Source organism: Thermobia domestica, chromosome 10 (genome assembly GCF_964235325.1).
Source record: "Thermobia domestica chromosome 10, izTheDome1.hap1.1, whole genome shotgun sequence".
Classification (NCBI taxonomy): Eukaryota; Metazoa; Arthropoda; class Insecta; order Zygentoma; family Lepismatidae; genus Thermobia; species Thermobia domestica.
This window is the reverse complement of record NC_137463.1, coordinates 153,641,514-153,658,957: the sequence shown is the minus strand read 5'-3', so window position 1 is coordinate 153,658,957 and position 17,444 is coordinate 153,641,514. Positions and strand designations below refer to the sequence as shown.

The 17,444-nt window shown below is 36.6% G+C and overlaps 1 protein-coding gene across 1 annotated transcript in view; it reads right to left on the bottom strand.

Annotated features, from left to right (window-relative positions):
* Positions 1-17,444, bottom strand: part of LOC145662781 (methyl farnesoate epoxidase-like) — a 733,391-nt gene that overhangs the window by 382,237 nt on the left and 333,710 nt on the right. The window contains exon 4 of the mRNA XM_081728654.1: positions 8,077-8,257. Within this exon, the coding sequence (XP_081584780.1) occupies positions 8,077-8,257 (181 nt within the window). The remainder of the gene's footprint in view (positions 1-8,076; positions 8,258-17,444) is intronic.

Below are 17,444 nucleotides of genomic sequence, written 5' to 3'. Positions count from 1 at the left end.
CTGGAGCAATTGGGAAATTGGAGTGTTTATCATGCAAATAAGGTAGCCCGAAGATAGTCTAAATCAACCTCAAGTAAACAACTTTCAGGTTAGTCCCGGTTCACTTCATAATATCCACCTTACCATATATCGACGGCATAGTATCAGAGAAAAAAACGCCTTCTGCAAGGTAATCACACATCGCATACCGTAGAAATTGTGTTTTTTGGGCTTCAGGGAATCAGATAATTCATCACTTAGATGTCATCATCATCATCATAGGTATTCTGCCTTTATTGGCAGGTCACTTGCCGCAGCTGAGAAGCTTCCATGCTCCACGGTCCTCCGCTAACCTTTTCGTCTTCGCGTATGATCTTTCTGTTTTAATATCATCCATTAATTGTAGTCTCCTTCGCCCCCTCCCTCTCTTTCTCGCCACCATACCCTCTAGGACGTCTCTCATGATACAATCTCTTCTTAGGCAATGTCCCAACCAGTTTCTCTTCCTCTTCCTAATAATATCTAAAAGTGTTCTTTTCTCACCCACCATTTCTAATGTGGGTTGTTTATAACCTCCGAAAGCCTGCTCAATGAATGAATACATGTCAACATCTGACATTAAATTTAACTTTATCCTCTTATACTCCAATGCTGCTAAAACAAGGTAGACTCATTAATATATACATATGAACCAAGTCTAATTTATAGTACGGAAGTTTTCTAGGAAGCAACGCACATCACCATTTAGGAGTACATTAGTAAATAATGGTCATCTAATGTACAGAATACTTTCTCGGCTCTACATATTATTCATCAGCGCTCTTACAGGTAGTTCCATTTAGTGAATTATCAAATATATGTCGAGGTGGCAGCTAGGTCTCCCTGAACTTGTCGAAGCCATCGAGATGTTCGTAGTAAAATACCCTTCCGTTTGATCTATTCTAGATTCTCCATACCAAAACAAGCAACTTTCATTCAGACCAATTTCATTAAATTTACTTACTAGTGTGTTGAGATTATACAGAAGAAAGCAACACAAGTCAAGGAAACGCAACTCGATCTTGTACTCTTTGAATTTAAACAATGTTGAGAATTATATATGTTTCATTCTGGGCTTTCACTTACATTTTCCCCGATGTGTATCCAACTCCTTCGTAAACGGATGTGCATCACAATTACTTGAGCTATGGAAGAAGACGGGTACGAAACTACCTTCTATTAGTAGAGGAGCTTACGGGAAGTATCCTGCACTTTGTGTTAAAAAGGTGACACTCGGAAATGTTATTCCCCTGATCCAATTAAACTGGAATCGAAGTGGCCCCACTCCTACAGGTGGCCAGAATCCAACATGGCGGCTATCAAAGATGGCCGCCTCTGCGAATTCATAGTGTTGGTTTTAGAGGCCTATATCTCCTTAACTAATAGTCCAATCTTCACAAATCAAAAACTAAACGATGTAGAAGATAACAGGGTCAAATGAATTAGCTAACGTTTTGACCTAACACTGAAATTAACATCTACAGAAATTATTTAATTAGGAACTTTGCATTTCTCATGATGGAGTTTACTCATATTTTTTTAAAATAACAAGTACACGGCTGAGATTATCAAAAAAAGATGTCGCATAACTTTTCAAAGAGTGTTAAATTATCTTTCGTTTGGTGTATAGTTCATTCAGATTGGTTAATAAACAACGAAGTTATGACAATTTAAACATTCACGTTGAGTCGATTGATTTTCCCAAATTTCGAACGAGAGTTCATTTACCGTAATAAAACATAACTGATGGATGCTGCATTGTACAAAACAAATCATTCTCTTGTGATGTGTTCTTCATAAATCCCATTTTCACCAGAGCACAAGACAGCCTGACCCAGTCCGGATGAATCCAATATGGCGGCCATTAATTATGATCCATAGAGATAAGCCTTTTTCGAAATATTGATTGAAGTATCTAGATTTATAAACAAGTACGACAAAGTAATAACAAACGTTTTTCTCTCCCCGATTCTTCTGCCCTACAGAGTAAGTATGGGAAGGAATGAACTTCAAATCATGTTTCGAAATACATCAGAAGAAAGAAATACATTTTAAGTAATTTTATTTCATTTCTGTTTGTTTTATTCTTTTGAAGGGAAGATTTTTTCATGGGCGAAAAGAATGGCTCTGTACATTATACTAAATTTTTTTGCACAAATTCCTTGTACATATTAGACCCTTTTTCTTCTGCTGAATATAGGGATTCAATTATATCACCGCTATAGATGATTCTGGAAGCAACATTAACAAGTCCACTATTTTCTTCAAACGGATTCCCCAATTCGATGAAAACTTCTTTCATCTCTTCAACAGACGATTTAAATCTTTCTTGCATCGACGAGTAATCTTCATGCTGCTTATCTCAGGATCATATTCATTATATGTCATTTTGAATTCATTAAGTAGTCTACTAATTTCTGGTATCGCTGTCATCCATTTGACAAGAGCATTGCCGTCGTGTAAGAGAGTAATCGCCACGCCATCGCCTTTTATAATTTTGTTATTCTGTTCGTGAGCCTGATCTATAGCTATTGCAGAGAAAAGTCTTGATGTCTTTCTTATCACAAAGTAATCCATTTCGAAAGCATTCATAATCTCAGGATGTGTTTCTTCCAGCTTCTTCAAATCTAAAATGTGAATGGGAAGACAACGATCATAATGTAGGTGGTCCATTGTGACAAACCATTCTGCCATTAGTTTTAGTGTTTCAACGTAGAGCTTAAAATTTCCTTGGCATATGGCTCTGATGTAAATTGAGTAAAATCACGAGACGGTAATACTCGTATATTATCCAAAGCTTAAACGTTGGACAGGAAGATTCCTTTTCAGTGCACCAGTCATTGAAAAATTGCCCTGACGAAGAACGCTGATATGATTCTCGCAGCAAATGATGTAAAACTGTCAAAATAATCTGATGACCAAAACGAGCTTTTTTAATGTGAGTTAGTTTCAATAAACTTTCAGCGGTTCCTGGTGTTGCTACATCTGATTTGCTTAAAATTTCTACCCAACCACTTCCATCTAACCATCTGCCTATAAGAGGCAGGACGGCTTGTTCGATGTGTAACTCTCCAAGCATCAGAATTTGATGATCTTCGCTATATAACTCTGGCCAATTCCATTGAATTCATTTCCCCAAGGCAAATAGTGGTTGATCCATTACAAGAACCTGAATTTGTCCTTTGTTGAGTTTGTCTGTAATTTTTCGTACAACATTCATTCCGTGCAGTATCATAGCAACAGATTTAGAGTCTTCCTTAAACAACGGAAGCAGGCAGCATATACTTGACATTCCTAAGGAGTTTTCAGTTTTCGAGGCATGGTGTACAGATGAAGTGCAAGTAGTGTCATTTTTTAAGCATGCTTCAAGCTAACACTCCTCGTTTCTTTTTCTGCGAAAAATCCACTTCGTGCAAGAACTTTCTCTACAAACTGCGGGTTCTGTTGAGGTAAAACTGGTTCCTTATTAGTGATATAAACAGGAGGTACTATAGCATAATTATCGGGGAAAGCAGGAGCAGTTCTCATATTTATATTCACATTATCCAGTGAGACATGGTCATGTCGAATGCCAGGGTTATTCTTAGAAGGATGTTGGAAAATAGAAATGCTCATACCGTGAAAAGAATCCTTTGATGTTGTGCTAGAAGGATTGTAGTCAATATTATCTAATGCTGCAACGGTTAAAATACTTCGACAAAGAGTGGAAGGACACACCATTTCGTCACTTTGATTTATCAAGCACTGGGAAAGACTTGAATACGTTTCCTGTACACCTGTAGACGATATACAAATGGCTAGTGAATGCAATTCATTTATGAGAGAATTTTTACGAGTTTTCGCATAAACGCTCAGTCCAGCATAGAGAGGAAGAGGTGGCTCGCGATTGCATTTATGCCTTGCTGCTTCTGTTTCAATATCGCCTGCTTTCTGATGGAAGTTATAAAATATAAGTTGACTAATAGTTGAAATTGCTTGACTTGCGTTGCTATCAGGGGTGACAGATGAACCATAAAGTAACATACGAGTATTAACAACAGCTATTAGTGAAGGAGGAACAGAATCTTCCTGGCAGTGATTCTCAAATTTTCTTGCAAAATGACTCTTGTGGTTGGCATTTCCTTTCGAAGCATCTTAACACGACTTAGTGCCATAGTATCTTCATCAATGTCTTTTTCCAGCTCACTTATTATGTCAGATCCTTCTGAAAGTAAAACATATTCTCTGCTGGACAGATGAGCTCTGGCATGTGACGAAGAATCCTGTCACGAAATCTTTACTATGAACTTTTATTTCTTCTGATTCATAATGGTCATTAACCGTGTTTTGTACAGTTTAAGAAGATCGCTCATTTTGAGAACAAGTCCTTTGGAATCGCTTTCTCCAATAGATTCAGTAATATAGGTCTATGTAAGTACACCGGCAAAAGCAAAACTTTCACATAAAGTCCGATCGTTCTCTAGTTCATCTTTTATGTTTTCTTTCTGCCTTATTATAAAAGCTAGATAAACAGTTTGCATGATACTTTGCCTCTTGAGCAATCAAATTCCTATAATTCTTTTATCGCATAACTTCCAGCGCACTCTGCGACACGAATAGAAGTTCTCTTTGTGGCAACTAAGCACAATTTTTTTCGCATGTTTAGCGCCACGCTCACAGAAAAAAAAAAAACATATTTCATCTTTCAGTGATTTATTTTCGGACTTACCGTTCTTTTCTTTAATGAAGCTGACTCTTCTTCTGTTCTTCGTGGATGATATTGTCTTTGGGAACTACAAGAGACTTGGTATCACCCTTTTGGGAGAGTACGCACTTATTCCAATCTTTTACAGAACTCACCTCCATTGAACTACCTCCAACAAGTTTTACCTTTTTTGAGGAAGTTGCCATTTTCCTATGATCATTAAACATGATCAATTTAGACCCACTTGATTTGAGACTATTTATCTTATTAAGTCAATAAATTAATTTGCAATATTTTAATTACAATAATTGTGATATTTTGAACCTACATAGAAAAGTGCATTTAGGACCCATGCTTAGTCTAGTGACGCTTGCCTTCTGTGCGCGTAATTCCGGATTCGATTCTCAATAGGGTAGAGTTGAACGAAAGTGGTTCAACTATAATCGGATTCCACTATAATCAGTAGGTCCACGTCTTCTTTAGACTCCAAGGCGTAACGTGGGACGTTAAACTCAAACAAACAAACAAAAAGTGCATTTAGTATTATCAAAATTAATAGGCTATTAAATAAATAGTTTATCAAAAAATTTGGCACAATACCTACATTACCAAGCACCATTTTCAATTACCAAGCATCAAGAAATCATACAAAGTAAAAGAAATCTTAATTATCGGTGCATTAGATAATAACAATCTGTATTATATATAGTGATAAAACTTATCTGAATAACCATTCTATTAGAACTGGAATAGGTAGGAACAGCTTTACTTGTCACTTCTTTGTACTGACCAAATGCAGTTTCAATACACTCTCTATCGTCAACTAAGTTAATCTGACTGAAGTCGTAGATGTGAGTGCACTCATCGAGATAAAACAAGCAGTGTTTCTTTCAGAAACAATGTTCCGGGAGGTACACTTAGTATTCCGGAGGAGCACAACTAATACTATTCTATTTATTATTATATTATAGACGAATTACTTTGGTCTGCTCCGAAGGGGGCAGTGCCCCCCAAAAACAGGTCTGGAAGAAACACTGAAAACAATAGGCTAATCGGTGACTTCTTGGTAACACAAGAATTGCGTAGGCGCCTCAAACTTCGCCTTTTTGTGTGATTCCGAACTATTCCCTCCGAAACATTACACAGGATTTACGTCGTTGTTACTTTCAATACGAATGCTTCGAGAATAGTGCTGTTGTTATTACTCGTAGTTTTTTAAACACTCAGTTCTATCTGATTCTTCTGATGTATTTCGAAACATGATTTGAAGTTCATTCCTTCCCAAACTTACTGTGTGGGGCAGGAGAATGGGGGAGAGAAAAACGTTTGTTATTACTTTGTCGTACTTGTTTATAAATCTAGATACTTCAATCAATATTTCGAAAAAGGCTTATCTCTATGGATCATAATTAATGGCCGCCATATTGGATTCATCCGGACTGGGTCAGGCTGTCTTGTGCTCTGGTGAAAATGGGATTTATGAAGAACACATCACAAGAGAATGATTTGTTTTGTACAATGCAGCATCCATCAGTTATGTTTTATTACGGTAAATGAACTCTCGTTCGAAATTTGGGAAAATCAATCGACTCAACGTGAATGTTTAAATTGTCATAACTCCGTTGTTTATTAACCAATCTGAATGAACTATACACCAAACGAAAGATAATTTAACACTCTTTGAAAAGTTATGCGACATCTTTTTTTGATAATCTCAGCCGTGTACTTGTTATTTTTAAAAATATGAGTAAACTCCATCATGAGAAATGCAAAGTTCCTAATTAAATAATTTCTGTAGATGTTAATTTCAGTGTTAGGTCAAAACGTTAGCTAATTCATTTGACCCTCTTATCTTCTACATCGTTTAGTTTTTGATTTGTGAAGATTGGACTATTAGTTAAGGAGATATAGGCCTCTAAAACCAACACTATGAATTCGCAGAGGCGGCCATCTTTGATAGCCGTCATATTGGATTCTGGCCACCTGTCGAAGTGGGGCCACTTCGATTCCTGCTTAGTTGGATCAAGAGAACAACATATCCGAATGGAACCTTTTTAACACAAAGTCCAGGGTTTGGCCATTTTTTTGCCTTAAGCTCCCCTACTATATTTTAAAGTTACAGTTGTTTGGTATAGTGAGTATGTATTTACTTCTTAGCTTCTATTTTCTCTCTCTCGATTTCAGAGATAGACCAACTTATAATTATTTTCATATTTTTAAGGGGTTAGAGGCTCCAAGAGATCTGAAACTTGGTAAATGCATATACCTTAGTGTAATACGATACGGAGTTAGGTTGTTAGGGAAGAAGACTTTTTTGATCATTTTGCGATAGTTTAAACGTTTCGGGGATAACTCATTTGTGTTTTCAAATTCTAACTTTCGGGTGTCCGAGTTGTTGTAAGAAATTGAGAGGTTACACATTCAGTTATGTTTTCTGGTAGGTTTTAACCCGAAATTGTTCCGTTTTCAACTTACGTTTGTCCTATCTCACACCATTCCGGAATTATGAGCCTATTTTCCGTGATACAATACTCTCCTACACCAGCCACAAAAGAATGTAGCTATGAGACTAAAAACTTCACTTATAGAAGGAAAACTCCTCTCGAAGAAAACCGATGTATATATTATTTTATGTTTATACCACTCAGACAGGTAGCTAGGAATTGTTTGTGATTATTTTTCAAGTGTTCCTTTGGCTTTTGCTCAGTTCTATTTAAGCAGTCACATAGAAATTATCTTTGGTAAGCGATCGGTCTAAATCAATAAAGAAAATTTCCTTAGCAGGAATCGAACCTACGAAGACATGCTTACCAAACTCCACGCTTAGCTCTCTCAGCTACGCGAAAGGCGAATAAAATGTGTTCAAATCAGTCATATATTATATCAATCTCACAATTCCCTCTGAAAGAACCGGCTTACCTTACTATGCCGGCTTACCTAGTCACATGAGCAAGATTTTGATTTGTATGCTTTATTGCTTTCAAATTATTTCGTGAGAACACACCCGGTCATATTGCTGAAACCGTTCGTTGCATTCAACACAAATTTGAAAGTAACTTTGTGTCCTCTTAAAAAGATTCAAGTCGATCAAGAATTTGATACGCTTAAAATATAAAATATGTTTTCTGCAGGTAGTTATACTATCCGAAAACATTTTTCTGAAGATATGTTGATCCGATTGCAACATGAGAAGGGGGGGGGGGCATCTCGAGTATTTCAATTTGTGCGTTGATAAATAGGGAATACAAGTAACATCTTTTTCATTGTACTTACATTTTAGTTAGCAATCTACAGAACTTTCTGAAAGATAAAATGATGAATTTTACTTTCATATTTTCTCATATATTTTTTTTAAATATCTGTAACATGTATACCTTTTCATATCATTTAATGTGGGAAGTTGATGTCTTCCTATAACTGTATCCAATTCCTCTTGAACTTTTTTCTGCACTTCAGGATATAAAATCATATAGAGAATTGCAAAACTCAATGTTGTGCTTGTTGTGTAGAGCCCAGATTCAAATAAATCAAAGCAGATATCATTAATATCTTCATCTGAAAAATATGAAAAGAAATATATTTTGAAATTTTTTATCTATGTATTCATTCAAATATATTTAGAAGTTAAAGATATTCATTCAAATCTCTTTAAGAGTCTGAGACAAGAGAAAGTGACATTTTATATAGACGTTGAATATAAAATATGACATTGGGAATTTAATATGTGTTATAAAAATGTTCTATAACAGTGCATAGTATGTGCTAGAGGAAAGAATATATGGGTATTTCTTAATAAATCCGTAATCCTAAGCACAAAAATAGACGGTTACAGTAAAAACGTGGTTGAAATTTTGCATAAATCAAAGCTCATTAGACTCGAGTGATAGCCGACACGTGAGAAGAACAAATCGCAATAGATCCCGTTTCAATGCATGAAAAATACTCACTATTTTAGGAAAGAAAGATGGTGAAATTCCTAATGTTGCAATATTAGCGCATCAACTTTTATTCAATTTATTCGAGAACTTGCTGTTACGTGACATGAGTATATGAGTACATGAAAAGCTAAGTTCATATGCTTCATGAAAACCATTTCAACCTAATTCATTTATTTTAGTTTGTTTTCAGAGGCCAAACTAGTACTAGAATTTGTACTAATGGAATGTCTGCACATCTCATTTTATATTTTACTTTCGGAACATTGACAAACTAAACAAGTGGTTCTCTACTTATATAAATAAATTCCATCACAAATGCAGGGAATGGATTCTATATTTACGGCAAATGATTGTTTTAATCTCATCACTCAAGCTAAAACCGATCCAGAGAAAATGTTAACTGTTCAGTCTTAGTCCCGAAAACTAACATTTTATATTAATCTACATCCCGATATCAATGTGAATGATTCTATATGAATATTATTAGTATTTCTATAAACTTAAGTTTCATTAATATCCAAATATTAAACCATTATCAATGGTAGTTATGTTAATTATTATTAATACAACTATGTTAATTATTATTAATATGATTTCTCAACTGTGTATTAGCATGGTTCTGGAAGATATTAAATAAAATGGCAAAAAATAAAATTTCTGTGTATTTTAAGATATTAGATCTCTTCATTTTTAAAGCCACAGGGATGTAACCTAGATTAAAAATCAGTTTACGAAAGAAACTTCGTCAAAAGTACAGCAAGCTTGATTTCTCTCTCTTTATAACTTACGAGATAGTTAACGAGACTATCACATGTTTAAAGACACACTAACAAGGAAATCAATTTAAGTGTGACACGAAATTGTGGACAAGTTTATGCACAATCGAAGTGTTTTTGGGCACAACGAATTCCTTTAGAGGGAAAGACCCTCGATCTCAACCATCCCGAAGATATAGAGGGGTAAGGGGAAAGATGGTGCTATGATATTTTGTGAATTTTCGGCTATGTTGCTAGTGAATATGTTTGAAAATTGTATCTAAACCTTAAAAAAGATGCAACAGAGAGAATAAAAGTGGTGTTGAATGTTGAGGTGAGTGGCGTAGCTTTTACCCGAGGCCGGCAAAAGAAGGAGCTATGAGGAATAACAAACGCCATTGGCACGAAGAACAAGATTATATGATATTACTTGCTACTACATCATGTCTTTAGTTCGTAGAAAATGAGAAAAAGTGGTATGAAAATGTATAAATTATATTGCCAAAGAAACAAATGTGAGCAAAGAAGCAAATGCGGAAGGCGTGATAATGCGAGCAAAAATACAAGGTCATGTTCTGTGCAAAGTGCTGTAGAAAACAAATCAAATAATATGAAACACAAACACATATTGTTGCAAACGTAAGTATGACAGTGTGTAGTTGTGTGACATATATTAAAACAAAGTACGTATGAATCAATAAGCAAAGATAGTAGGCTATATTAAACTTAAAAAACGAAAACCTGTACTCCTCATATACTGTATATCGCATAAAGTTATTGCATGTAAACAACAGGGACGTCAGAAAGTAAAGTAGCTCCTCATACCGTTATAAATGTTTGGAAAGTTCGGACAGCCACCAGTTTTTATCTTTTCATCCTATTTGACCTGCTGATGCTTTTATTCTATTTTCGCCTTCCCCCTCCAAAACATTTTCCCCCTAGAATTTTTATGGTCTCTTCGGTTTTGTAACCCTCATGTCTAAGGTGGGGTATTACTTAAGTTTCGTGAATGAAGGAACTCTTCATTTTTCTCTCTTTTACTTGTACTATCGCTACATATTCAAATATTCGCAAAATATCGGAGCACCAGCCTTCCCCTTATTCCCCTATATCTCCGGAACGGTTGAGATCGAGGGTTTTCCCCTCTAATGGGTTCAATTGTAAACAAAAGCACTTCGTTTACGCATAAACTCATCCACAATGTCGTGTCACACTTGAATCGGTTTCCTCGTAAGTAATTAACATAATATAACGACTACTGCACTATGTGTTTACACAAATCGTAATTTAAGGCCTTAGAAGTCTTACTCCGCTTGAAAGTTACCATCTTGCTTCACATGGTCGATTGATGGTATTTACTTCAGAACCTACCAAGAAGGGAAAAGTTCTAAGAAATTTTAGTAAACGAAGCAAAGGCGGCTAGTGGTATAAAGAGTTAGGGCAATGAAAGAGCAGGAGGACATCTATTTAATGTTCTACCACTATAATAAATTATGAAAATGCATAAAGGACATTGAATGATTCGTTTGTGTGTACTTCATTCTTTACAGACAATAACAAGCTTGTCTTCACAGTATTTGTTATTTCTACATGCTATTTCTTCGATGCGATTGAAATTTTGAATTTATTTCTGGTAAAAAAAAAAAACACTCTAACGCAACCAATTAATGGACGGAGGACACGCGTACTAAATCACAAACTCGGTATATGTTCATGATGTACTCTGGTATACCTAGTCAGTGAGGAGTAGTGTTTTGTTGAACAAGATAGCGTAAAGTGTACACTGGAGAATACAGAATTGTGAGTGATTTTCTTTTCCAGTTAAAACTGGAACAATTTGCACATCTAACTGTAAAACACAAGTAGGGTGGGGACACTTGGGGGAAGTTTTTCTCCTACTGCGCATGCGCAAACCCTCGACGCTGATTGGCTGGCGCAGGTCACGTGACCCCGCCACGCCCCTTCACGCTGATTGGCTGGCCACGCCCCCTGACGCTGATTGGTCGGTGGAGGCCACGCCCCCCGCCACGCCCCCTGACGCTGATTGGTTGGCCACGCCCCCTTGACACTGATTGGTCGGCGCAGGCCACGCCCCCAGCCACGCCCCCTTGACGCTGATTGGTCACGCTCTTTTACGACCTCCGATTGGTCGGTGCCCGCCACGCCCCCGGTCACGCTCTTTTACGACCTCCTATCTACTGCGCTGACTGGCTGGCAGCGGACCCCCGCTGATTGGCTGGCACCGGACCCCCGCCGATTGGCTGGCACCGGACCCCGCCCCCTTGACGCCGATTGGCCGGCCACGCGCACGGTCTGCGCAGATCGCCTGGCATCGGATCACCGCACATGCCACATAAGATTCGTTCCCTTTTATGAGCACTTTACGAACACATAACGCAGCACATATTACACAGAGACTCGTTCCCTTTTATGAGCACTTTTAACATAGCAGAAATTACACAGAGACTACGAACACATAACATAGCACATATTACACAGAGACTCGTTCCCTTTTATGAGCACTTTTAACATAGCAGAAATTACACAGAGACTACGAACACATAACATAGCACATATTACACAGAGACTCGTTCCCTTTTATGAACACTCTTTTTAAACATAGCAGAGAATAATGGGGGTGTATTCGCCCTCCATTTTGAGACCAATTTTTGACCTACTGCGCATATGCGCAAAACTGTTTCGATTTCGTCGTTAAAAAAATAACAACACACACACACACACACACACACACACTTGATTGCTTATGCGCAGTAAATTTAAATTTCCAATTAATTACACATTGCACGCATGCGCAGAAACATAAAATAAGACATAACATCCCCGTTCTCTTTTACGAGCACTTTATAGCAACATAATAGAGCAGAGAATAAAAAAATAACAACACACACACACACACACACACACACACTTGATTGCTTATGCGCAGTAAATTTAAATTTCCAATTAATTACACATTGCACGCATGCGCAGAAACATAAAATAAGACATTACACTAGACTACAGCCTGTTCCAGTTGCAGTGCTGGTTCCAGTTATTCATTCCCTAAATAACATAGTATACACCCACACATGGTTGCGTATGCCAAATCCAATTTAGTAGAAATAACACGCATGCGCAGAAACATTTATATTTCCGATTCGACCATGCTGGTAGGAATACCACACTTATTTCTACCTGGGTCTTATAGTTTATGTGGGATACGCCCTTTCTATGACAATTTTAACCGATTTGGATGAAACTCAGTATACAGGGGTTTTCGACCATGCTGATTACCAATACCGCACCTACTTTTACCCGGACGTCGTTTGTATGACACTTAAAACCTAATAACTCAAAAACGGGTCCACTTAGTAACTGGTCATCAACTACTACAAGTTCCAAAATAATGATCATCGAGGGCAAAGGTCAACATACTTAAAACCTAATAACACGAAAACTGAGCCACATATTGAGGTGCTGTTTCCACATTTAGTAATCGGTCACCAACTACTACAAGTTCCAAAATACCGATCATCGAGGTCAAAGGTCAACCTACTTAAAACCTAATAACTCGAAAACGGATCCATATATTGAGATGGAGTTTCCAAGTCTGGTAATTGGTCATCAGGTACTACAAGTTCCAAAATAATGACCATCGAGGTCAAAGGTCAACCTACTTAAAACCTAATCACTCGAGAACGGAGCCACACATTGAGATGGTGTTTCCAAATCTAGTAATCGGTCATCAGGTACTACAAGTTCCAAAACATTGACCATCGAGGTCAAAGGTCAACATACTTAAAACCTAATCACTCGAAAACGGAGCCACATATTGAGATGGTGTTTCCAAATCTGATAATCTGTCATCAGGTACTACAAGTTCCAAAACATTGACCATCGAGGTCAAAGGTCAACATACTTAAAACCTAATAACACGAAAACGGGGCCACATATTGAGATGGTGTTTCCAAGTCTGGTAATTGGTCATCAGGTACTACAAGATCCAAAACATTGACCATCGATGTCAAAGGTCAACATACTTAAAACCTAATAACACGAAAACTGAGCCGCCTATTGAGATGCTGTTTCCACATTTAGTAATTGGTCATCAGGTACTACAAGTTCCAAAACATTGACCATCGAGGTCAAAGGTCAACCTACTTAAAACCTAATCACTCGAAAACGGATCCACATATTGAGATGGTGTTTCCAAATCTGGTAATCTGTCATCAGGTACTACAAGTTCCAAAACCTTGACCATCGAGGTCAAAGGTCAACACACTTAAAACCTAATCACTCGAAAACGGATCCACATATTGAGATGGTGTTTCCAAATCTAGTAATAGGTCATCAGATACTACAAGTTCCAAAATAATGACCATCGATGTCAAAGGTCAACATACTTAAAATCTAATAACACGAAAACGGATCCACATATTGAGATGGTGTTTCCAAATCTAGTAATTGGTCACCAGGTACTACAAGTTCCAAAATAATGACCATCGAGGTCAAAGGTCAACATACTTAAAATCTAATAACACGAAAACGGATCCACATATTGAGATGGTGTTTCCAAATCTAGTAATTGGTCACCAGGTACTACAAGTTCCAAAATAATGACTATCGAGGTCAAAGGTTAACATACTTAAAACCTAATCACTCGAAAACTGAGCCACATATTGAGGTGCTGTTTCCACACTTAGTAATCTGTCACCAAAGACCACATTTCTCAAAAGTATCAACCATCGAGGTCAAAGGTCAAACTCGAAAACGGAGCCAAATATTGAGGTGGTGTTTCCACATTTAGTAATAGTTCATCAATCACTGCAAGTTCCAAAATAATGACCATCGAGAGCTCGTAAACGGAGCAACGGATAAATTTTGTACAAAGCAGAAAGAGTGAAGGAGGAATAAATTTGAGTGGCCTATTGAATTTTGCACCACCGAGGTCAAAGGTCAAAATACTTAGCAAAGATATGCCATTTTAGCTAGCTGAGAATTTAAAGAAACAAAGGGAACCCACTCAATTTTCTATCAACGAGAAATGCCATTTCAACTACCTCAGAGTTTATGTGCCTTTTTTGTGCTAAGGTCTATTTTAACTCTTCTTGACTAATTAAATAAACGAAGGAATATTGTACCGGTGAGAAATGCCATTTTTTCTAGACCATGTTCTAATATTTAAACAAACGAAGGGGTGGATTTGAGTGACCTATTCAATTTTGCACCAATGAGAAATAACGGCGTATTTTAAATAAACAAACAAACGGATAAATTTAACCGGCTCAAAAGTGTACTATTTAAACAAACGAAGGTCTCTTGAGCGAGATTTCCAATTTTGTAGCAAGAAGGACTATTTTCTAACTAACTCAAATTTGGATGGAGTGTTTAGTTTTGTTCGAACCAGAAAAATTTGATTGGATTATTTCCTTATGTACCAACTGGGAAAAGTGAAGGAATAAATTTGGGTAGAATATTTAGTTTTGTACCTAGCAAAATAAGAAAAAGAAGTGAAGAACGAATAAAATTTGGATGGACTATTTTCTTATGTACCAACAAACAAAATGGAGCACCAGCGACAAAAAAGAAACCGAAGAAGGAATAAATTTGGGTGACCTATTCAGTTTGCAGAATCAGCATTCTATACTATTTTTCTGCCATTCATTGGGGTTGTCCTATTTCCTTTTGTACCAACGAGAACCATTTTTAACAGACAGAATTTGTACCAAACAGAAAAGAGGAGCTACACGATTAAACAAAGCAATCAATTTTTAACTAGCTCAGAATTTATGTGCCTTTTGTAACGAAGAAACAAATTTGAAGGAGGTTCATTTTAACTAATCCTGCTACGAGTAGATCAATTAGTACATAGTAAAAAAATAAAACAATATGGCATTATTGCGACTTTCATTTTCGAATACATACGAATTAGGCCACTATGGCAAAAAATTCTACTCTCTCCTTATGCTTTAGAAACCCACTAGTAGGGCGTCGATTCAGTAATCCATATTGGAGTACACCTTTTATACAACAAACAAGTCTACTGTCTTCGGCACGCATTTTAGACCAAGGGCAGCAAGACACTATATTAAATAACACTTCTGCTGGATAGAAATTCGATTCTCTCGATCTTCTGCTTTACTTGGAAATTATCCACATCTTAGGATTTATCAGGTTACATCTAGTAAAAGAAAACGAATAGATAATTTTGAGACAGTTCCATATGGGTAAATACAGTATTAGTAGAAACGATAGTTTTTAATTAAGTAGAGATAAGGAGAGAGTGAAAAAAATGGAAAATTAAATTTTAAATCATTATTATTATTATTTTAGAGGTCAAAAGGAAGAATAAATGAATTTGAGGGGCATATGTACGGAATTTAGTTTTGTAAAGGGCAAAAAAATTTGAATGGAATATTTTATTTTGTACCAGCTGGGAATTTAGTACTGCACCATTGTATCAATTTAAGTATTTTGTACTATTTAGTACCACCGAGAAGGTGTAGAATATTTAGTTTTGTTGGCTTCTTTATTTTGTATTAACGACTAAAACCTTTAACACATACTTGGTTGTGTGCATCACAATGGCCGAAGTTTTTCATTTCCCTGTGGTACAACGTAATGGTCGCCCCGCTTATTCTAGGTCTACAGTTAGATATTTTCGGTTGGATAATGGAATAAAGCCGTGTTTTGTTGAGCACAATGCCCACTATAACGATGTGGTAGACAATTATTTGATGGATAGATATTTGTTTAATAGTCGCTATAACAAATGGTATATGATAGAATTTGTTAAGCATTTATTGCAGGTAGATATTAAGATAGACTTTTTGTCGTTGGTTTCTCGTTTAACCGCACACAGTTCTCTTTTCCAATCAGCTACCTTTTTTGCCATGAAAACTAAGGGTAATAGTTATACTGTGATAGCTTTCTTTCGCTATGGGGGAACGCAGGACACTTTGGATGAGTTATTAAAGTTTTGGAATCATGTGTGCGAGTTCAGGCCAAGTATCCAGATTGCAGATTTACTTGGTTGCTTTACACGATGTGGTAAAACTGGCCTTTTTGCGGTATCTCCTGATACCTATCTGTTGGACCTCGCGGTATTTGGAAGCATGCTGAAAAAGAATAACAAATGGTTTTTCTCACAATAAAGCTATACATACAGAATAATCCATTATGGCAAAAAAAATACTATTTTCTCCTTATGCTTAGTTGGAGTAGACTTCGATAACAAGAACGATACATTGTGTAAGAATTTCCAATTAATAGCGGTATTGCACTGTACTTATAATAGTCTGTAATAGTGCAGTTTATTGTAGTCTACCAGCAATAATGATCTCTAAGAGAGTTATTAGGTAAAGATCACAATTACACCTCCCTTCTGAGAACACATTTATAAGACCATATTCTGCTACTCAAACAAACGAAGGAATAAGCTCAGAATTTCTATACCTTTTTGTGTTATTCAAGTAAACGAAGGAATAAATTTGTGTGACTTATACCATTATAACAGGCTCACTATTTTTATACCATTTTGTATTACGGGTGGTCTATTTCATTTTGTAACGAGCAGAAGAAAAGTGAAGATGATACATTTTATACCTTTGTGATGCTACATTTTGTATTATTTTTGTGTCATCCAGAGGAGAATTTAAATTGCCTCTCCCGTCACTATATGGGTATTGATGTGTGTTTAGCGAATTAGGTTTACAAAATACTAACTGCGACGCTAAAGTCCAAAGTTTCCCGGTCACTAACTAAATATTTGAGCATGAGATTTAACAAACCGGAGTTGCGTCATAATTCAATTATAACATAATCCATAGCAATTTGCGTAACATCATGCATGACCATTTTTGATCACAACAGAAGGAATCATATCAAAGTAAGAATCAGCTCATCAAGGAAAACAAAAGTTCCATGTTCCACACCATCTATAAAGAGTGCTGCAGATAATTAAGCAACGTTACGAATGCGTTACCTAACATTTGTATTGCTAAGGTACTGCCTATTATTCAACGATTCAATTATTTATAGACTTTCCTT